At 41.8% G+C, this 23,089-nt stretch overlaps 1 protein-coding gene across 1 annotated transcript; it reads right to left on the minus strand.

Moving 5' to 3' along the window:
• Nucleotides 1-13,601: 13,601 nt before the first annotated feature.
• Nucleotides 13,602-16,551, minus strand: LOC147019776 (leucine-rich repeat neuronal protein 4-like). The gene is made up of 2 exons (XM_085894481.1): nucleotides 16,399-16,551; nucleotides 13,602-15,851 (listed from the first exon to the last, which is right to left on the minus strand). The coding sequence occupies exon 2, from the start codon at nucleotides 15,837-15,839 to the stop codon at nucleotides 14,778-14,780; it is 1,062 nt and encodes a 353-aa protein (XP_085750607.1). The 5' UTR covers nucleotides 15,840-15,851; nucleotides 16,399-16,551; the 3' UTR covers nucleotides 13,602-14,777.
• Nucleotides 16,552-23,089: the final 6,538 nt, after the last annotated feature.

A 23,089-nucleotide genomic window follows, 5' to 3' on the forward strand; every position in this document is an offset into this window, starting at 1 on the left:
ATTGTGTGTCAATGTGAAAAAAAAACGGAGAAAAGAAAGTGGAAGAAATTATTGTGCGTAATCTTCGCAACATAATTTTATTTATGAATGAACACGGAAGTATTAGATCAAAATGGCGATGTTTATTTTATGCTTAAAAATATATCGTTCTTTGTCTATACTAAATGTTTGAGATTTTATAATAAATCATTTCAAGAAAAAACAATATATAGCTCCAGTGAACTATACCGCTGAGGTTGTTTCCATTGATCAAATAATCCCGAAGAGTACTTGACTGAATCTGGAATTGATTTTTTTATCCCCCGCCAACCAACGAACTTGGCGGGGATATAGAAATGGGTTCTGTCCGTCCGTCACATTTAGTTTCCGGAGCTTAACTACAAATTCCCTCAAGATATATTTACGAAATTTGGTACACATATCAAGCAAGTGGTGAACTGGTGCATTTTGATATTTTCTAATCATAGGTCACATGGTTTGGTAGCCATGTTGGATTCAAGAAAAATATTAAATAATGTTTTCTCTGGAATCACATCACCGAACGAAGCGAAAATTTGCAACTATCATCTTCCATCACGTCTGCATACATAGTAAAAATTATGACATCACAAGTCACATGGTTTGGTGGCCATCTTGGATAGAAAAACACACCACATCCGATTAACACGAAACTTCACACACGTATTCCACTGGAGGATTGGAGGCAGAGTGTAAATTTATGATGTCATAGGTCACATGGTTCGTCAGCCATCTTGGATTGAAAATTAATACATTTTTAAAATCTTCTTCTCCAGAACGGCTGGACAGATTGAGGCAAAATTTCACATACACTTTCCCCAACACATCCTTTCAGAAGTTTGTTAATTTCTAATTGATACGTCACATGGCTTGGCGGCCATATTGAATTTACCCTAAAACCTTCAAACATCTTCTCCAGAACGGCTGGTCAGATCAAGGGGAAACTTCACATACATATTGCACATGCTTACGGAATATAAGTTTGTTAATCCTCATTTACTATGGCGGGGGATATCGAAGACTTTGTCTTCAACGGATGCTAGTTATTGCTTGTCTTGTTATCCTTTTTCCCATGCGCATGTTGGTTGATATTTATCCCCCACCAACCAACGAAGTTGGTGGGGGGATATAGAAATGGGTCCGTCCGTTCGTCCGTCACATTTCGTTTCCGGAGCTTAACTACAAATCCCCTCAATATATATTTACGAAATTTGGTACACATATCAAGCAAGTGGTGAACTGGTGCCTTTTGATATTTAGAGATTTCCCCCAAAAAAATTTCTGTCACTTTCCATGGAAACAAGTTGGGTATTAAGAAATAATTGAGGTTAACCTTTGTTTCCAGAGCATAGTTGCAAAACTATTAACTATTTCTTTATGAAATTTGGTACACACATCGAGAATAAATTGAACTGGTGCCTTTTGCTACTTGTCCTCATTTACTACGGCGGGGGATATTGAAGACTTTGTCTTCAACGGATGCTAGTTAATATTTTTTTTTCGTTGCCCGATTTGAATGAAACTTGATACTGCACACCGCAGGAGAATGGTGAGTAATGTGGGCCGAAAAATTTTGTGCTATCGTGTACCGTTTTGGCTATATTTCGGGAACATACATGCATACATACATACATTCATACATGCAAGATGATAGTTTTAGTAATATATGGATATTCATTTATTCATTCATCGGTAGTTGATAACAACCATTCGGAATATCTTACCTCTCTTCATTGCTGTTACTGCACTGAACTAGACGCATTAGCAAATCAGTCAAATGTCATTGTATCACAAATAACCATGAGAGTGCCTGGAGAATAAATCATCAATCACTTTGAAGGGTCATTGTCTATGGACAAAGTAAAAAAACAAGGGTTGGTAATATACAATACGCAATGTCCAAAGGATAGAGCATTAGCCATAGCTGCGGACTGCAGTTTATCTGAAGAGTGTGCCACCAAAGAGGCAGCACTTAACTTGTGGCGATTGGTTTTAGACCTGATGAAGTTTATACCAAATCTACCCAACAAACTGAACACAGCAGACTTTGAAAAGGGACAAGAAAATCCATCAATGATGGCTCACCACATTTTTTGAGGTACTATACGGTGGATATGCCTCGTGTTGGCCTAATGGTTAGGGTGGTGAGCTTTGGATCCTGTGATCCTGAGTTCAAATCCCACTCGGCTGTTGAATTAATACCAGGTGGGGTTGCCTGCCTGTCATCCTTCCGAGGTTGGCAAAATGAGTGCCAGCTTGCTTGTATCCTGTGTTGGAGTGGCGACCTGTCCAGGATTGTGCCCAATAGCCAATGCTGCCTAAGCAGCACCAATTCTCTGTGCAGAGTATGGTCCCAATGGATGTATGGATACGGTGGATATGACCCGTGAAGGAATCCGACCAACATTTGAAAGAGGTGCATTATCCATCCGATGCACTGCAAAGCCATTCTCTGGATGTGCAGTTGACCTGACTCTTGAGCAAACAGGAAACAAAAGACGCACCATCTTGGCAAACAGGGATCTCTGCTTTCACAAAATCTGTCAATGCCCAGAAACGGTGGACAATTACAAGGTCCATGAGAGGAGCTAGCATTAATAATCTCCAGAATATGGCTGGCCTTTCAAAGACAGAGGAAGTGTCACAAGAGCTGAAACCTCATCGCATCAAATGGGACAGGGAGGATTAGAGAAGGTCATTAGCTGCATTGATGAAACTATGAATCCATTCAACTCAACAATACCTGATGATAAGGTTGTACTCCCTCCTGGAAGGACAACAAGTTTTGAGCAATGTTGCAAACGTTCTTTTGTCTGCCGCTGATGTAGGAAGCCAGTGTCATGGGGAGTTTGTTAGAGAATGCCAAGAGTGTTCATGATATCAATATGTCATGCTGTTTTCAATTAAAGTGTCAAAATCTCACTGAATACCATGGGTTGTGAAATTTATTTTAATTGGATTCTGAAGAGAATATACACATACCTGTATGTGAATTAATACAACTCAGACAATATGCATGTACACTGCATATACAGGAAGTGGACAAAAAAATGGAAACATCTGGGGAAATGAGAGACATCAATGTAGAAAAATAAAGTACTTCACTAACGATGCTGCGAGAATGAAGGTGACTGCCAAAGATCACAGAGTTAAGGAAGTCCTCTGTACGAGACCTATTCAGACACATGCTGTTTTAAGCCGCATCTTGAGGGCTGGATTTGGACAAAGTACTGTCTTATTCATTAACTACTGTCCCACTTTCGCTTGCTCACGTAAATGGTTCGATGAACAAAACAGACAATTCAACTTTGATGAAAAAAAAACTGGAGGAAAATGCAGCTGCTGATGGACTTACCTATGTCAATGCTTATTTTGTTGATGCAATGTTCGTCATCTGCACAACAACAGATGTACCAGCAATGTATAGAAGAGTTGCATAGGCAATCCTTCACCATGCTTGCACTCTTGCAGCCAAAGCACATATTGTTTGTGATACATACACCACCGGTCAAAAGTTTTAGAACACCCCCATTTTTCAGTTTTGACTGAAACTTAAGCAGTTCAAGTCCAGTGAGTAACCTGAAATGGTACAAGACGAAGCGGTAAACTGCCAGAGGTTTTAAAAAAAAATAGTTTAGGTTACCAAGAACTGAAAAATGATGTAAATTTCAGTTGTTAAAAAAGACCCTTTTCAGGGAAGAAGTAATGGATTAGTAACTGCAGCTGTTCTGCAGCAATGGAAGTAAATTAAGCCTTTAAAGTTGATGCAAACAATTCCTACAGGTGTCCCAAATTTTGTTGATTAGTTACAAACCCTCTGTCTGGACAAAAGCAGTGTTGGAACAGACTGTGTTGCTGCACCCTCTGAAGCATTATTTGGACAATATTGCACTGCAGGAAGTAGTATTTTGTTATCACAATGGTGAGAAAAAGACAATTAACAAAGGAAGACATCCAAACCATTATCTATATATTACTAAAACTCTCATCTTGTGTATATATATATATATATATATATATATATATATATATATATATATATATATATATATATATATATATATATATATATATATCTTCTTCTTCTTCTTCTTTCGGCTGCTCCCGTTAGGGGTTGCCACAGCGGATCATCCGTATGATCCGCATAGTGATTTGGCACATGTTTTACGCCGGATGCCCTTCCTGACACAACCCTGGTCGCCTCTTACGACACACAGGGATATGGTACACCTATTTTTAACCGGGGTATACACCGGCCCAGTATACTGGTACTCATTTTGCCAACCTCGGAAGGATGACAGGCTGAGTCAACCCCCTGGTGTATTAATTCAGTGGCTCAACGGGGCTTGAACTCAGGACCTTTTGTATCCCAAGCTGCTGCCCTAACCACTGCGCCAACACACCAGGCTATATATATATATATATATATATATATATATATATATATATATATATATATATATATATATATGTATATGTATATATATATATATATACATATATATATATATATATACATATATATATATACATATATATATATACATATATATATATGTATATATATATATGTATATATATATATATATGTATATATATATATATATACATATATATACATATACATATACATATATATATACATATATATATATATACATATATATATATATACATATATATATATATATACATATATATATATATATATGTATGTATGTTCCCGAAATAAAGCCAAAACGGTACACGATAGCGCAAACATTTTCAGCCCACATTACTCACCATTCTCCTGCGGTGTGCAGTATCAAGTTCATTCAAATTGGGCAACAAAAAAAATTATTAAAAAATCAATTCCCGATTCAGTCAAGTACTCTTCGGGAGAATTTGATCAATGCAAACAACCTCAGCGGTATAGTTTGCTCGAGCTATCTTTTTATTTTTATTTTTATTTTTTAAAGATTTTTTTTTTTTCAACCGCTGTCATAATGGGAACCCAATAGGTTCACGGGTCGTCTAGTAACCCTTAAAAGTGTTGGTCTTTCCTTTCGAGAAATTGCAAAGCAAGCCAAGGTGTCAGTGAGTACAGTTTCCTACACCATCAAAAGGCACTTGGAAACTCGAGGAATCTCTGACAGGAAGAGGTCTGGCAGACCCAAAGCCACAACACAATCAGAAGACAAGTTTCTGAGAGTCAACAGCTTGCGCGATAGGCGGCTCACAGGACAGCAGCTTCAAGAACAGCTTAACATTGGTCGAAGTAAGGAAGTCTCAGTTTCAACTGTGAAGAGAAGACTTCGAGCTGCAAGTTTGACAGGTCGAGTGGCAGTAAAAAAGCCATTGCTAAGATGGCAAAATAAGAAAAATATGTTTGCCTGGGCCATGAAGTACCGCCAGTGGACTACTGAAAAGTGGAAGAAGGTCTTATGGACCGATGAATCATAATTTGAAATCTTCGGTTAATCACGCAGGGTTTTTGTACACCGTCGAGTAGGTGAAAGGATGGTTCCTCGGTGTATGACTCCAACTGTCAAACATGGAGGAGGAAGCGTGATGATCTGGAGCTCTTATGCTGGATCCAGAGTCGGTGACTTGCACAGAGTGACTGGCACCCTGAACCAAAAGGGCTACCACAGCATTTTGCAGCGCCATGCAATACCCTCTGGTCTACGACTAGTTGGTCAGGGGTTCATCCGAACAGCAAGTTAACGACCCAAAACATACCTCCAGGCGATGTCAGAACTGCCTGAGAAGAAAAGAACAAGATGGTAGGCTTCAAATCATGGAATGGCCAGTACAGTCTCCAGACTTAAACCCCATCGAGCTTGTTTCGGATGAACTGGACAGAAGGGTGAAAGCAAAGCAACCCACAGCCTGGTGTTGGCTCAGTGGTTATGGTGGCGGCTTGATGAAGAATCCTAGGGTCCTGAGTTCAAGCCCCATCGGCCGCTGAATTAATACACCAGGGGGTTGACTCAGCCTGTCATCCTTCTGAGGTCGGCGAAATGAGTACCAGTTCCAGTGTGTGTACTGGTAGAGGGGCACTGCATTAGCGACACAGTCACGCTTCAAAAAATGATAGCTAGCCCAGCAGCGAAGCTGCCACACGACCACCACCAAAGAAACCTGCAAGTGCAACACATTTGTGGGAACTTCTGAAAGTGTTGGGAAGAACTTTCCGAACAATATTTGATTTTCATTGCAGAAAGAATGCCACGAGTATGTTCGGCTGTTATATCTGCAAAAGGTGGCTACTTTGATGAGTCAAAAATTTAGATTAAATCTTGTTCAACAAAACGATTCAACGATTTATTTTTATCTGCAATTGTTTATTTGTTCGATGCTTTAATTTCAGAGTACATTGCAACATTAAACTGATTAAATTTCAGTAAAAACTGGAAAAATTGGGGTGTTCTAAAACTTCTGACTGGTTGTGTATGTAGAAGGACCATCAATAAAGGCCCATGAGTGGTCTGCAAGGGATGACATCGATGCAAAGTACACTATCGTCAGTCCATCACAACAACGCCCTACCGATTTCAATGGAGCTCTCTTGCGATAAAACTTCAAAATAGAATTGATGAAATTTCTCAAAGATGAATGGGCATCTGACAAGTATTCCTCAGTCCTCAAAGACTGCACGCTATCCTTTCCGACTGCAGAGAGTTGCCAAAAGTATTTTGCTGTGAATGGTCATGCTGTGCGACCAGTGGTTCAGGAGTTGACATGTGAACATTTATTTTCCATGGTCAAGAATGGTCAAGAAGCCGACACCAGACTTATTTTCCATTTGAAGCACAAATCTCATGAAGCAGAACAACAGCTCGATGTTTGTTGTCATGACACAGAGATCTTCATGCTCATTCTATTCCATCTTCACTGTAGATCGACGTGGCCCAAAGTTCCAGGAACTCATGCCGAGTAATCGACATGATTGATCTTGCGATGCAGCTAGGTATTGATGTGTGTCCTGCTATTGTTGTCTTTCATGCTTCTACTGGCTGTGATTTCACTGCTGCCTTCAAGCGAAAAAGTAACGTTAAGCCATATCAGGTCATGACTAAATGTCATGAATTTGTACAAGCACTTGGAAAACTAGGGGAGTCGATCTCAAGATCTGCCCATGTACTGAATATCATATAAGAACTTGTGCGTGCTTTGTTTGGTGCATCAAACATCACCAAAGTAAACAATGTAAGATTTTGCATGTTTACCAAGCTTGATGCCCCAAGAGACCCAGGATCACCATTGGAGAAAGTCAAGACTTTTGGATCCATGCTGTATCCCATCATGCAAAAGAGTTTTTTGTAGAAAAATCAAACGAGCCAACTATATGGCACTCCTGTGGAAAAATGCAGCGATTGCACAGCCAGCAGAGATCGAGCCAGAAGGATATGGCTGGAAAATGGTTGACAATACTCTAGAGATTGTTTAGTTGGAGGGAAAACAAACTCAATTCGATGTACGTTGCACTGATGACACTGAGGATGAAAACGACTCTGATGATACTGATCTGATGAAGAATTGGACATTGCTGAATTTTGACTTTGTGTCATGCACCATTCCAAGTGTTTTGTCGTGCATAAAGAGTGTTCATGATATCAATATGTCATGCTGTTTTCAATAAAAGTGTCAAAATCTCACTGAATACGATGGTTTGTGAAATATATTTTAATTGGATTCCAAAGAGAATATACACACACCTGTATGTGAATTAATACAACTCAAACAACATGCGTATACACTGCATGTACAGGTAGCGGACAAAAAAATATGGAAACACCTGGGGAAATGAGGGACATCAAGTATATTGAAAGCAACGGCATTCACACAGGTGTGGCTGATGTATTAATTAAGCAAATAACATCCCAGCATGGTTAGGGTCATGTATATAAATAGGACCACTGGACCTGTAGCTTCTCTGGGCCCTGGCCTAACGTTGTAACCCAAATTCAGCAGCATTCTGACGGGTGGGTCTGGAGAAGATTTTTAAAGGAATTAATGCGATTTTCCCAAAAGTTGACAAAGTCGGCCATTTTGACACACTTCCAGTCACTTGATTGGTGTGACTTCTGCAATTTCATCAACATTCTTACCCTGGCCTCATGTTGCAACCCAAATTTGGTAGCATTCTGACTGGTGGGTCTGGAGAAGAAGATTTTTGAAGAAATGTACTAAGTTGGCCATTCTTACCTACTTCGAGTTGCATGACTGGAACGAGCTTTACAATTCCTGTTACCGGTCAGGAGGGGAACATTCCTGTCAAATTTCAGCTGAATCGGCCCAGCAGTTTGGCTGGAGAAGTCGAAATAGGAGACGGATGGACAAATGGACGGACGGTGCATGATGACAATACCTTATCTGGAATTTAAATTCCAGATCAGCTAAAAATGCTGCACCGGCCTCGTTGCCTGTAATTATGGCTCATATGTTTGCAAGAGGAAACCTCAGTGACTTTGAAAGAGGGGTAATTGTTGGGGTGCGCTTGGCAGGAGCTTCAGTGACGAAGACAGCTCAACTTGCTGGTGTTTCACGACCAACGGTGTCAAAGGTGATGTCAGCATGGAACTCCAAGGGAAAGACATCATTAGGAAAGGGCAACAGTGTGTGGAAGTGCATCCTCCAGGATCGTGATATCCATTCATAAATATGAAGTGGAAGGCAAAGCAGGTGAGCAATTGCCGATCAGTTGACTGCAAATTTCAACCTTATGTGAAGATCGGTTTTTGGTTCACGAGCGCCAGCCAGAGTGACCACTATATTCGTTATGTCTGTGCGTCTGTCTGTCTGTCTGTCTGTGTGTCTGTCTGTCCAGAGCATAACTCCGTGGACTTTGATCCGATCTTGATGAAACTTGGTTATGTGTTCGATATCAATGTCGAGTTGTGTTTTCCTGGATGAGGGTGTGCTACGCCCATTGTGGGCGGAGACACGCCCAAAAATAGCCATTTTTAGGGGGTAGTCAAATTAAAAATCTATCTTCTCCTAGGGAATTGACTGAATGGAATGGGTATTTGAATAGCAAAATGAATTATCTAAAACTTGTCGTTGTCCGATTTTTCATTTTCGTCCCAAGGTCAAAAACTTAGAAAATTGCGAATTTTCACATAAAAATCATACGACTGCCCAAACTTTTGAGAGCGAGGATGACAATATTTTTTATGCATAATCTTGAGGTTATTCCCCACCTAAAGTCTTCAAACCATTTTGCTCTATCTCGAACACCTTGCCAGTGGCGCCCCCTTCAAGTTTGTTATTACGCTGATTTCATCAAAGTAGGATAATATAATTAATCCGAGGAGTGCGAAATGCCATATAGCCTATATGATGTTATATTGTTCCTGGAATGTTCCAGAGGAAGTTTTGCACCAAAGGTCATAATCCTTGACATTTGACCTTTAAAGGCCACAAAGGTCAAATTTTCAAAGTTGTAGGAATCAAACTGGGTTTTCGACCTTCTTCAACAAACTAACTCCATTAAGCTATAGCACGTATCCTGTTTCCTTATTTTAATGTCCACAACATTGTTTTGTGACCTTCAAAGGTTATGCAAAGGTCAAATTTTGAAAGTTGTTGAACGAAACCTTGTTTTTGACATTTTGCAGCTAATATAACCTGTCACTCGTACCACATCATGTTGATCATTTTTATAACTTGGTCAAAAATTATCACATTGTCTCATCCTTGACTTCTGAAACAATCTACATCGTCAAATACCGCTCGTGAACCATCGTCATCTTCAGACTTGTCGAATACTGTTTTTACCACGTTTGGTTAACCCTTTGCATGCTGCATTGTTTATGGCGGTATAGTTCCCTGTTGCTTGATATATTTTTTCATAGGGTTGTGAATTTAAAGTGGTATTTGTAAAAAAAAAACACAACTTGGGTATCAAGTTAGGCCCTTGTTCTTCATGACACGGTCCGCGAGCCACTGGCGGCCTCTAGTCGCCAAAAGTGCGGCCCCTGATGTGCAGCGGATAATATACAAATGTGAAAACACCCCATCATAATCCGCCATAAATGCTATCAAATTGACTCAATGCTTTCAAATGAGTGTTCCAACACAAAGCATAAAAGTAACATAACTACATCAGTTAACCACAACGAAGAATGGTATGCAGAGGCGGGGCCTAATAGGCCTAATAGCAGCCATGACGGAGTCCTGCAGGCGGTGTGGTGGCTCTCACACTGATATCTTATCAGCAAAAGTGCCCCCCCCCTCTAAAACAATAGTGAAGGTTACTGAATTATATGACCACCACCACCACCATCTCCATCAACATCACAATGGCATTATTGGATCAAGTTTATCATTATTATTATTAAAGGTAAGTTTAATGATCTTAATATTTCAAGAAAAGAAATAACATTATCTTATGTTCTTCATACAGAAAAATAAGCCTGGTGTTGACTTGATGGTTAAGCTGGCTGTCTTAAGATCGTAGGGTCTTGAATTTGAGCCTCTGCCATGCCGTTACATAACTCAGGATGGGCTGACTCAGTGATGCAGAACCAGGAATTGACCGCCTTGAGGGGTAATGTATGGGCCTAGCGGCTGAATGTCATGGCCACCTCGATGTGGGACCCATGGAACCCATAGCCAGTGGATATTCATCAAGCTCTTCTGCCTCCACTCAATCGAGATGGATGTTAAATGTGGAGTGGAGGGGGCGGGGTGATAATGCTACCGGGGATCCCTGGCAAGCAATCCTGATGCACCAAATGTACTGTGAAAACCTCTTCGAGGAGAATTGTGATGTGCATTGAGCAGAGGTGTTTGCAGGGCAAGAACAATTCATCAAACTAGGTGACTAGTGTTTTTTTTAACAGTCTTGCACCACACTGCGACTGATATCCACACCAGGTCATCCCTGCAGATGTACAGGGTGGCCATAAAGTCTGGAAATGTAGGCGAATATACATTCATAAATGGTTCATTGACATTACATTACAATACATGATATGTTCAATGTGTTGTCCCTCATGAGAAATGTACAGTTCAATGCACTGTGCAAAATCATCAGATATGGATGGTCATCCAGAACGGAGTTTGTCCAACACATTGCCTGTATCCTTGATTTTTTGAACCAGCTTCGCCACTGTGCTATGGGAGATGGCAGCTCTTCCGGGATGACATGCGTTGAAGTGTTCTTCTATCCGTCGATATGACCTGCCCTCACGTTCACTCAGCAGTATCACCTCAACGCGTTCGTCTTTTGTCAAGGACATCTTCAAACTGTAACAGAATGACATAATATTATCTATGTTTCCAGACTTTAGGCCACCCTGTAGAATGACTGCTATCCAAACAACCCGTGGGGGTCTTCAACTAGTTTTATATTGGTTTGTCTCATCAATCCTATCGAGGACCAGGCCCATCAGAGGTGAATAACAGAGGATTGGCCAGGAGAGTGGAAGGCCCATTAGAACCCAACCAAGTCATCCCTTGCTTACTGTCAGCTTCTTCTCCATCTGGCCCCTTTGCCATCACATGCTGCACTAACTTCCCTCCCTTTCTTAACCAACCTATTATATAAATCGACTACATTAACTTCTCATCCTCTTTCCTAATCAAGCTATTAGACATATGCTACCCTAACTTCACCTCCTGCACTAATTTTATGGATGTTATCTGGTCCTGGAGCTTTATTTACTTTCAACATCAAATGTTTACTGATTTCTTCTTTATTGACAACTGTATCTATTGACAGCCAATATGAATCTCCATTGAAGCCAATACACGACTTTCAAAATGATGGAAACAGCCCCAGAATACTCGGTGCGCATGCGCAGAAACCCAAAACAACAACGGTCATCGGGGTAGGGAGCGTACGTCGTACATGCCAGATAAGGATTGTTACCTCCACTAAAATGGTTCACAAAGCTTCTAAAATAAGCCAAAAATGCTTAGAAAAGTACCTGAGATAAAGGGGTGTGTGTCTGCACAATGAAAGATTTGGAGAACTTTGTGATCAAGTCTTCCAAAAAAGTTGTTGTCTTGCAGCTGGCACTGCAAATATCCCTGATGATGCGGGCCAGTGCAAGGCATGTGGGTGGTGTGTTCGACCCAACTCCTCTGATCATCTCTGTCAGAGAGTGGTCGTTGAACCTTCTGGGATTACTTCATGTGAATATGGCAAGCTTGGAGATTTATTTAATGAACATCTGCAATTGGAAAAACAATGCCATAATTCCCAACATTCAGGTCCACTTCCCAAAGGGAGACACCGTATCTGGTTTGGGTGTTTCTTAGCACTGATGGTAAGGTAACACCTGGGGCTTGTCAATATACAGGATAAGTTAAACCGATATTTACTATTAATCATGTTTGGGGAGAGGGGTGGGGGTGGGAGTGGGAGCTGTATGGGCTGTGAGGGTGTTATAAAGTATATATTTTGTTTGGTTATGGGGCCACAAGATAAATTATACTAGATTTTTGCATTTGTTGGTAAAAGGAGAAGCGTCCGTCCTTGTGCGTTATATCCACTGCCGCCGCTCACGTGTGCCAACAGGAAAATGGTTCGACCTCGCAACCTCTCATCCACGGATATTTCTTGCATTTCCTATATTCTTGTGAGTCTGATTTGCATTCAGGAACACAACAATTATGGTTAACCATTTCGAAGTTGCACTCCTTCGTCTAAATGCTGACAATTATGTTTGAAAGACTATTTGAATTGCATATTTCATGCGAGCAATGCCGGGTCAAAAGTTCCTGGCGAGCAGAACTCACTGAAAACACACACACACACTCACACACACGCACACACACACCCTCGTTCACATTCATACGCCATTTCCAAACTCGCATGTTGGTTGTTATGGTGCGATTCCTTACCTTTCTTCTCAATACAGATGCCAAACACTCAAATTATAATCTCTACCATCACTTCTTGCTTCATTGATCATGTTAATCCCTAATTGGTGATACACTTTTCTTCACCCTCTCTGCCATGTTGGTATTCGTTGAAAGTCTTCGTCTTCGCCATGTTTTCATAAAATTGCCAATTCTGTGTTGTTTTTTTAAAACTTCTTGCTACCTTCTGTTTTTACCGTGCAATTGATACCTCCTGTTTTGTGCTGTAGATTTTACAATCTGCTACATCTTCCTTGATACTGTGTGGGCTACATCTTGTGATTACCTGTGATACACTTTTTCAGTTCCTTCCATAATCATGTATCTTTCTTTAAGTCAAGATAAACACAGAATATTTACAAAGCACTAGGGGGCTCTCATGACAAGTTGAGAGCGATGTTGGCTGAAAACCAACCCTCGTCATACGGCCAATCCCACACAGGTTGTTGCAGGTTTGGACAGGAATTTGTAACTTGTTCAGGGTGCGGTGCATAACGGATTAAGCTTTGTGAAAGCCACAGTTGGATCTTTGCCATCCACCAGTGAATGCTTAACAGACGGGAAACCCGCTTCGCATACCGATGAGGTACGGCACACTGTGATGAAACGAGCTGTCTGCGAAGCACCAATCGGACAGTTTATAGTGAGGTTGGGAATCAAACACAGCATCGACAGCTCAAAGGCGAGTGGTCTCTCCATTCCACGAAGGAAATGATAAACACTGAAGATAGCTGAAGAAATTTTATATCCACAAAGAAAAACATCAAAATGATTTCATAACAAAACCTTCCAAACTTACCCCTTGAAATAAATACATCATCGGCCTCTTCAGAGTCCTATTGCTTTGCGGATGCTAAAGCAAAGAAAACTATGCACCAAATCAAAAACATATTTCGTCTCATGTGGGATAACTTTTAAAACATTTACTAGATGCCTACACAGTGTCGTTGTCATGTGCCTTAGAGAATGCGGCGCTTCACAAAAAATACATCGATATATGAGAATGCGACACCAAAGGAACTATCGTGTGAACCTGCACCATCATACACAAACAATACAAATAAATAAAGGGTTTATTGTCGACATTTACAACAGTGAAATGCATTCTTCTTCTTGCGTAATGTAGCTTGGCTGCCAGGTAGCTATATCATTTTGTTGGGGCACAACTACGCCACTGATGCTGTGCCCCTATACCGGTACACCGGTACTCATTTCACTAACGTTGGAAGGATGACGGGCTGAGTCAACCCATGAGTGTTAATTCAGCAGCCAACTGGGCTCAAACTCAGGGCCCTAGGATGCTAAGCCAATACTAGGCTAGTGAAACGCATGATAACGGTAAACAAGTCTTACATTGAGCAATGCTTCGAAAACTAGCAAACAATCAAATGGTACGTTGACAATTTTTAAATATCCTTAGAAAATTATATCACACATCAATATTTCACATCCATTTCAATTCGCTCCGTCTCAAATTACACCTTAATGTTACACTCACACACAAACACACACAGTTTAGCATCTGCAGGTTGATAAATACACTCACTCTCACCAGTTGAACTATAAAATAAATATCTTGAACATCTCGCTTTCTCCAACAACCCTTGTACAGCCAGCACAATGATCAACCGGTTTGCCTTCCGATTAAAATTCTTCCCGAGTCTGCGTTCAGCAGGGGGACATGCCAGCGATCCTGTGGACCATGCAGCCTGATCTGTGCACTGGGTAAACAGGGTGACCGCACCATGTTCAACCATAGATCGGAATTTCTGGAAACGATAGATTCTGAACGTCTTTTCGATACAAACTCGACTGCCTTCGATTGAATAAATAGAAGAGAAAAAAATCTCCAGATCCAGGGGACGTGGTCCTTGTACGATTACATTGAGAGCGAAGGCCTATAATCACCTGCTGTAATTTCCAAACTCTAAATGGACAATGTGGTCATTGTGGGGTTCATTCATGAAAGTCGGGTTGCGGCCATCATCAGAATTACAGCTGTGAAACATTGCGAGTCCGTTAGTCTTTCTCTCATCTTTTCTCAGCCTCCGGCTTTTTATGAATAGGGTTACAGCCAGTGAGAGGATGACTACAAGTAAGATAGCAAAACCACTGCCGACAATTGGCAAGAAGAGGTTCTTACGGCTTGCAGGGGGTGTTTGAAAACGAGTCCATGGAGACTTTGCCACCGCTGAACGAGCCGCATTCACGGGATTGCAAGACGAGCGGCCTGCCTCGTTGACGGCGACGATGCACACGTTGTAGCTACTCCCAGGTATGAGGTCCCGAAGAATGAAACGGCGCCATGAATGATGGATGAGAGGAGAACGGTGACGCCGTGGATCTCCTTCTTCCTGATAGAAGAGGAAGTAGTCGCGGACGACGGAACGGGGAGCGCACCAGCTAATTTCTGCTTCTGCCTCATTGAGGACCGCCACGCCCAATAGGCTTGGTAGTTCTGGTGGCCTTTCCTCAGTTGTGATGCTGAAGCATTTACAGCCGGTCCTTTCATGCAGCACGTGACACGGTAACTGGTTGTGTCTACACTGGTCGTAGACACAGTACTCATGCTTCTCGTTACCAGCCCCTCCACCACTCTCCTCAGCAGAGCCATCAATCTCAAGAACGTTGATGAGTGGAGTAAATGGACGATTTGAAAATATGTCGGCGTTGCCTGAAGATTCTGATGGAGGATTTTCAGAGGGTAGGGGAATGATTTCGAGAGTCGGCTCAAAATCGTCGTAAAAGTTATCTTCAAATACCCAGTTTGTCACATTGTGACTCCTCTCGTTGATGGGCTGCCTCGATTCTTGCTCTGGAGCACCATTCAATGCTCCGGACGACGACGACGAAGGTAGATCCTGTCGCCTCATCATTTTTTCAGATCCTCGCGTTAACCCGTTACGTGGTGTTGCGCAGGTGATGTGACAAAGCAGAGTCAGAAGAATGCAGGTGAAAGGGTTCATGATCCACGTTACCTGTAGGCAGAGACAGACGGTGAGCGGTGGAGAAGCTTCAATGCACCATAAAACCGAAACAGTTGATTATAACCGTGTGGAGTGCAGCTTTCGTTCACCCATCATTGGTGTTCCGCCGTATGCTAATCAGTGCGTGTTATTTTCTGCATTAAATTTAAAACTACAAACAAGTCTCAAATACTTCGGTCATGGTTTCTAAAAGCAAAACATTTATTTTAGGACTTCTCGACCAGGCTGTGAATTCCATAAGCACCGGCATTAACAACGTAAACATCTTTTAATAACTCAGTGGTGACGGCATTCAACCAAGAATGTTGATAACTTTTTATAAGTGTTCAAATGAAAAACTTGCACATTCATCGGAACGTTCGGATTGCTCGATTCCTAAGGAACCGTGGAAGCATTTTGCTCGCGGTTGAGTCTTATCTTCGAAACGTTTCATCGAGAAGGTTCGCAATTTCGCATTGTGATGCAAAACAAACGTTGTCAACGTGATAACGACGGATTGTCATTTACGTGCTGCTGCTTTAGGACATCGAAACCTCACCTTATCAACCTGCGCTCACTCCAAAAGGTAGAAGTGGAAAACCCAACAACGTCACACCTAGATTTTCACTCTCGGTCGTGTACCCCTGTCGTTCCAAAGTGCCCTTTTAAATGCACACCAACAAAGCTTGGAGGTTGGTGTGAAGGGGCAGGGTTTGGGAGGGCTTCAGGAGGGATGGGTGGAGCTGGGCATGGTGATAGTTTCCATGTATGGCTCTTCCTTATACGTTGACGTTCAGGGTAGGAGTGTCCGTGTGAATTGCCATGCTCGATATTCCTCCGCAACACCTCTTTTCAACCTGCCATCACCTATTTGAATTGGATCATCAGTTGGTCGCGATGACAACTAACAAAGAAGTTGCGTATTGATGGCCACTTGTATGTTCGAGTCTGGACTCCACCGCGTTCGACGTTGTTTAAACCAATGGGGGTTTTCAGATCATCCACCTGTTCCTCATTGCAATCTAACATGCTGGCATGATGCTTCCTCGGAGGGTCTGCTCACACCGACGGTTTACATGTTAGGTGTGCTTCGTGGTCTACACTTAGCACTCTAGGAATAATCAGGGTGGAGGCAAGCGTATGCCATTTGCTTGGTTCGTTCGACCTTTCCCTCATGCTGTTGGTCACCGAAGATCCCAGTGTGGATCCCATGGTCGAGTCAAACGGGATAAGCAGGGGTAGTGAGACTTAGCTGCAGTCGAGTCTGTCTGTCTGCATGATAACTCGAAAACGCTTCAACCGAGGAAGCTGAAAATTTTTGGTTGACTCGAGGATGGATTTCATTTCAGTGCTGTTCTACAATTGTATACAGGTCTCACGTTCCAGTACGATTCTTAATTCCAGCAATAACTCAAGAATGATAAGGAAGAGTGGGGGTGAAATCTTGCGTCCGCTACAGGCTGAGCCAGATAGGCGTGGGGGACAATCTTGTCCCACCTTAACCTAACCCTTACCCAATCAGGGGGCGGGCCTTTGACCATTACCTGGAACTGGGAGGCTCTGTATGAATAAGAGGAGATAATTATTCATCAAACCACAGGACCAGGAAGCTCGCCATCAGTGATCGTATTTGGTAATGTGTTGACTTGCTGGAACCAGACATTCTCTCAACCTTGCTTACAGTGGCGGTTAATTGATGAGGTCACTGCACTGGTATGCCATGCCAGTGGTGGCTTCAAATCTAGATCTTTTGTTCGTTAGTATGCAGTGCAAGGCAGCGATGCAACATCATTGGCAGAGGGTGCGGCTGCGCCACTGATGCAGTGCCCTCTGCTGGTTTGGGCAGGAATTTGTCATTTGGCCATGGTGCCAGTGATGGCTTACCTACTCTTCACGAAGGACATCATGAGATCTTCAACGCTGTCCATCCGAGCGATGATACAAACATTGATGAATCATCCTGCCTGTGAAACACCGGCATGACAGTTTATAGCTGGGTCAGGATTCGAACCCAAGAGAGACAACGTAGAAGCGACTGTGCATACCTCTTGGCCATCCTGCCAGCCCGTAGTATTAGGGATTTGGATTCAAAGTTACATGACATCTCTCCAGTCCCACGAGAACTGCCACCTCATGACTGGAATGCAAATAAAACCCAGCAAGTTCACTAACGACCTTCAGGGTGGGACTATCTTCCTGCCACACCTGGTTCGATCTACATGTCATGCTATGAGTCCATTCATTGTAGGTTACTCTTCGATCCCCCTTCGCTTGTGTACAGGACGTTGATCTAGTATTGACACTCACCCTTACCTCCTCTCTTGTACTTCATATTCCAAAAAATATATTGTCATGGGAGCATGTTTCCATGAAACTTAGAATTCGTTGGACGCTAATTAATTTGCTTACAGGAGGGGCGTTCAAAATGTTCTAAGAATGATATATTTACTCATCATGGTCCAGAAAGGACCAAAAAAGGACCAAAAATGAACATAAAGTACCAAAAAGGACCAAAAAGCAGGACGAGTTGTGTATATAAATATTATATGATGTCAGTTATACACTTGTCTTGGGGAAAATACAATCCTTATCGTTTTTTTAGATTTTTGTGAGTATGCAGTGCAGTATCTCATTTGGGAGAACTCTTTGAATGCCGAGCAGTTGAAACCATTGCTCTTGTAAATTTGAGGTCTGCAGATGATGTCATATTTCAAGGCGTGTTGTGCAATGGGGTTTTTTTTTTGTATCGTTATTGATTCGTGTTGATTTTTCATTATGAAGAAGTGATGCGGATTCTTCCTGCAAACGTGATGTCGAAACTGCGGGAATTGCAAATCAGCCGTGAAGACTGCAAAAGTTATGATACCATTCGGAAGGAATTCAGACGTGACATTTCTTAGTTATGATATGCTGTGTATGAGGTTATAGTATCTCGATTTTGTTATGATTCTAGTTATAGCATCATGTTGTTGGTAAGCTATCCTTTTTGGGTCTTGTAGGATGTCCTATATTAGTAAGATGGTTACCTACAGGACATTAAGTGAGGGATGGTAGGGCAGATCTTGGTGATGATAGAGGTGGGGGATACCTTTAATAAATGGGTGTTACATTCAAGGTGTCCACAGATTACCTTTCCGAATTCAAACTGTTATAAACAAATTAATTAATTAATAAATCATGAAATGGGGTACAACGATGTGATTTGGTGCAGGTGATAGAACATTTCTCAAAATTGTATTGACTATTGTTTTTTTTTTCGCTTCCAGGTGTCTCCTTCCTGTGACACGTGACGTCACATTTACTGCAAATGGGGTCCCCATAAGAAAATGTACAGTGTGCTGCCTTCTTTTGAGAGACCAAATAAGCTACACAGATTCAACAAAGCTTCAAGCCGTCCTCTGGAAGGCAGCCACCATGGAGACAAATGATTCGTGAGTGGTAAAGAGTTTACAGAGACTGGTGGCATTCTGTGGAGGAAAGGGGGCAAGCCTGCCAAGCACAAGTAGTGAGGATGTTGAACGCGTTCGTGAGTCGTTTGAGAGCAGTCCGCATGAGTCCATTGGGATTCGAAGGATAATCTTGACAAATCCTAACAATAAGACTTTGAGAAACGTTCTTTCACGTGCAGTAAACTCCATCGTTGTACTGTGTGCGGAATTCCATTTCATTACCTGGCACAGGTAATGGAATGGAATGACATAGGTGGATGGACGGGGGTTATGATTTCACCAGTGTCTGTTCGTCTGTGAGCAGGATATCTCGAAAAGTTATGGACGGATTTGGACAAGACTTGGAGTTAGAGGACAGGTTGGACATTTGTTAAGGCCGATATTTGGTGGGCAGCATTGGTGTGTGACATGGTCGAATTGATTAGATTTTGTCGAGGATCTGGATCCAGATCCAAAACCGAATTTTAAAAATTATTTGAAGTGATTCTTCGACCACCATTAAGAGATGGGACCAAAAACAACATGTAACATAATTTCAAAAAAGTTGTGGACTAGTTATCACAAAACTTCACACGGATGAGTTGACTCGGTGACAAGGACAAGTCGATTCGATTTTGGTTCAGGTCCGGATGTAGATCCAACCTATCAGTGGGAGATAAAACCTAACCTGTTCAGCCTAGCAGAGGTATGTACTCTACTGAGTGCTGTTCTAGTTAGTTTATTTATTTATTACCATTTGAATTATTTGTGTCTACCTTGTAGGATACATGGAAATAACTGCTTGTTTTTTTGCACATTACGCACTGCAAATGACACACGACGACTTCAAATCGAAAAACTTGGGAAGAGTCTTCCGCAGATCCCCCCCCCCCCACCCCTTCCTCTCCCCCAGTGAAGCAATCCTGGCCTGATGGGACTTGGTCCGTCCCATGCCCTGTAAAGGAATGCTTAGGACAGTTGGAAAAGCCTTATCTCACTGTCTAGGAATGTGTGACACATGACAGGTGTGTGTGTGTGCCAGGTAAGTGATTAGACAGTAGACGTGTAAAGTAAGTAAACTAAGTCGCGCCGTCGGAAAACGAAACATTCCTTGATTAGTATCATTACATTAACATTTTTATTGTCAGTAATGGCTTGCAACTATAATCGACACATTGAAATACAATAATTTGTCTATTTAATCCCACACTACATGCAATTTAACAATGATCTGTGTATTTCATCCTGCAAAACAATCTGTTCAAAACTATCACGAGAAAACATCTCAAAATGCAAAGCCAGTCCGCACCCACTTTGTACTCGAACTGAACTCTATGAAAACGCCAGTTGACGAAATTGTACATTCTATTAATTTGAGTTCTCCAAAATCTCAAAATAAAGCTTTGATGAATATTTGATGACAAAAGCGCAATTGGTAAAAATGGGGGCAATACCCCTCGGTGCTCACCTGGTAGAATAATGTTACTGAGGATGGAGTCAACATGGGATGGAATCAGCAAAATGTACCAATGAACCAATGTGATAGCAAATACATATTTTGGTGAGTAACCCCCCCCCCACTCCCCCACTTCGTAGACCCCCTTAGACCACGAAAAATATATATATATATATATAGTGGGGAGAACAAGTATTTGATACACTGCCGATTTTGCAGGTTTTCCCACTTACAAAGCACGCAGAGGTCTGTAATTTTTATCATAGGTACATTTCAACTGTAAAAGACGGAATCTAAAACAAAAATCCTAAAAATCACATTGTATGATGTTTAAATAATAATTTGCATTTTATTGCATGAAATAAGTATTTGATCACCAACCAGCAAGTAAGAATTCTGGCTCTTCCAGACCTGTTAGTTTTGTCTTTAAATAGCCCTCCCATTCTCCACTCATTACCTGTATTAACTGCACCTGTTTGAACTCGTTATCTGCTTAAAAGACAGCTGTCCACACTCAATCAATCAGACTCCAACCTCTCCACAATGGGCAAGACCAGAGAGCTGTCTAAGGACATTAGGGACCAAATTGTAGACTTGCACAAGGCTGGGATGGGCTACAGGACAATAGGCAAGCAGTTTGGTGAGAAGGCAACAACTGTTGGTGCAATTATTATAAAATGGAAGAAGTTCAAGAAAACAGTCAATCTCCCTCGGTCTGGGGCTCCATGCAAGATCTCACCTCGTGGAGCCTCAATGATCATGAGAAAGGTGAGGGATCAGCCCAGAACTACACGGCAGGACCTGGTCAATGACCTGAAGAGAGCAGGGACCACAGTATCAAAGAAAACCATAAGTAACACACTACGCCGTCATGGGTTAAAATCCTGCAGCGCACGCAAGGTCCCTCTGCTCAAGCCAGCGCATGTCCAGGCCCGTCTGAAGTTTGCCAATGACCATCTGGATGATCCAGAGGAGGAATGGGAGAAGGTCATGTGGTCTGATGAGACCAAAATAGAGCTTTTTGGTTTAAACTCCACTCGCCGTGTTTGGAGGAAGAAGAAGGATGAGTACAACCCCAAGAACACCATCCCAACCGCAAAGGGGACAGGATGACTGCACCGTATTGAGGGGAGGATGGATGGGGCCATGTATCGCGAGATCTTGGCCAACAACCTCCTTCCCTCACCAAGAGCATTGAAGATGTGGCGTGGCTGGGTCTTCCAGCATGACAACGACCCGAAACACACAGCCAGGGCAACTCAGGAGTGGTTCCGTAAGAAGCATCTCAAGGTCCTGGAGTGGCCTAGCCAGTCTCCAGACCTGAACCCAATAGAAAATCTTTGGAGGGAGCTAAAAGTCTGTGTTGCCCAGCGACAGCCCCGAAACCTGAAGGATCTGGAGAAGATCTGTATGGAGGAGTGGGCCAAAATCCCTGCTGCAGTCTGTGCAAACCTGGTTGAGAACTAGAGGAAACATCTGATCTCTGTAATTGCAAACAAAGGTTTCTGTACCAAATATTAAGTTCTGTCTTTCTGATGCATCAAATACTTAATACATGCAATAAAATGCAAATTAATTATTTTAAAATCATACAATGTGATTTTCAGGATTTTTGTTTTAGATTCCGTCTTTCACAGTTGAAGTGTACCTATGATAAAAATTACAGACCTCGACGTGCTTTGTAAGTGGGAAAACCTGCAAAATCGGCAGTGTATCAAATACTTGTTCTCCGCACTGTATATATATATATATATATATATATATATATATATATATATATATATATATATATATATATATATATATATATATATATATATATATATATATAATTATTTTATTTATTTATTTATCGTGTGAACAACTTTGGTACATCACGGGTGATGAAGGTTGTGCTCAAGTTTCATTGAAAGTGTGTGTGTGGTTTCAGAGAAGAAAATAAATACATATTTTGGGGGGAAACCCCTATTTACATACCCTTAGACCCCAAGTTTTTTTTTAATGTCATGAACAAACATTGGTACATCACGAGTAAGTTTGTAGTCAAGTTTCATCGGAATTGTGTGCATCATTTCTGAGGAGAAAGCACATACCTCTTTCGGGGGGGGGGGGGCAATGGACGGAAAGACGGACGGGTTGACAAACTGACGGACGGATGACGCGCCAGCCACCAGTGAGCAAGAATGTTTCGACCATACACGTTGAATGTATGGTCGAATTCTTTGCATGGTGTATGCATTCACATACACGTTGAATGTCGATGGTAAACAAGGATTTTGATTAAAACATTTTTGGCTGGCCTACCACTTCACTGATGACGTCATCCTGACAATCCTTCATTCCCCATTGGGAATAGAATGACATGC

The sequence above is a fragment of the Eptatretus burgeri genome, chromosome 9, assembly GCF_056783735.1.
Source record: "Eptatretus burgeri isolate ZD-2024b chromosome 9, Ebu_testis_v1, whole genome shotgun sequence".
NCBI classification, from domain to species: Eukaryota; Metazoa; Chordata; class Myxini; order Myxiniformes; family Myxinidae; genus Eptatretus; species Eptatretus burgeri.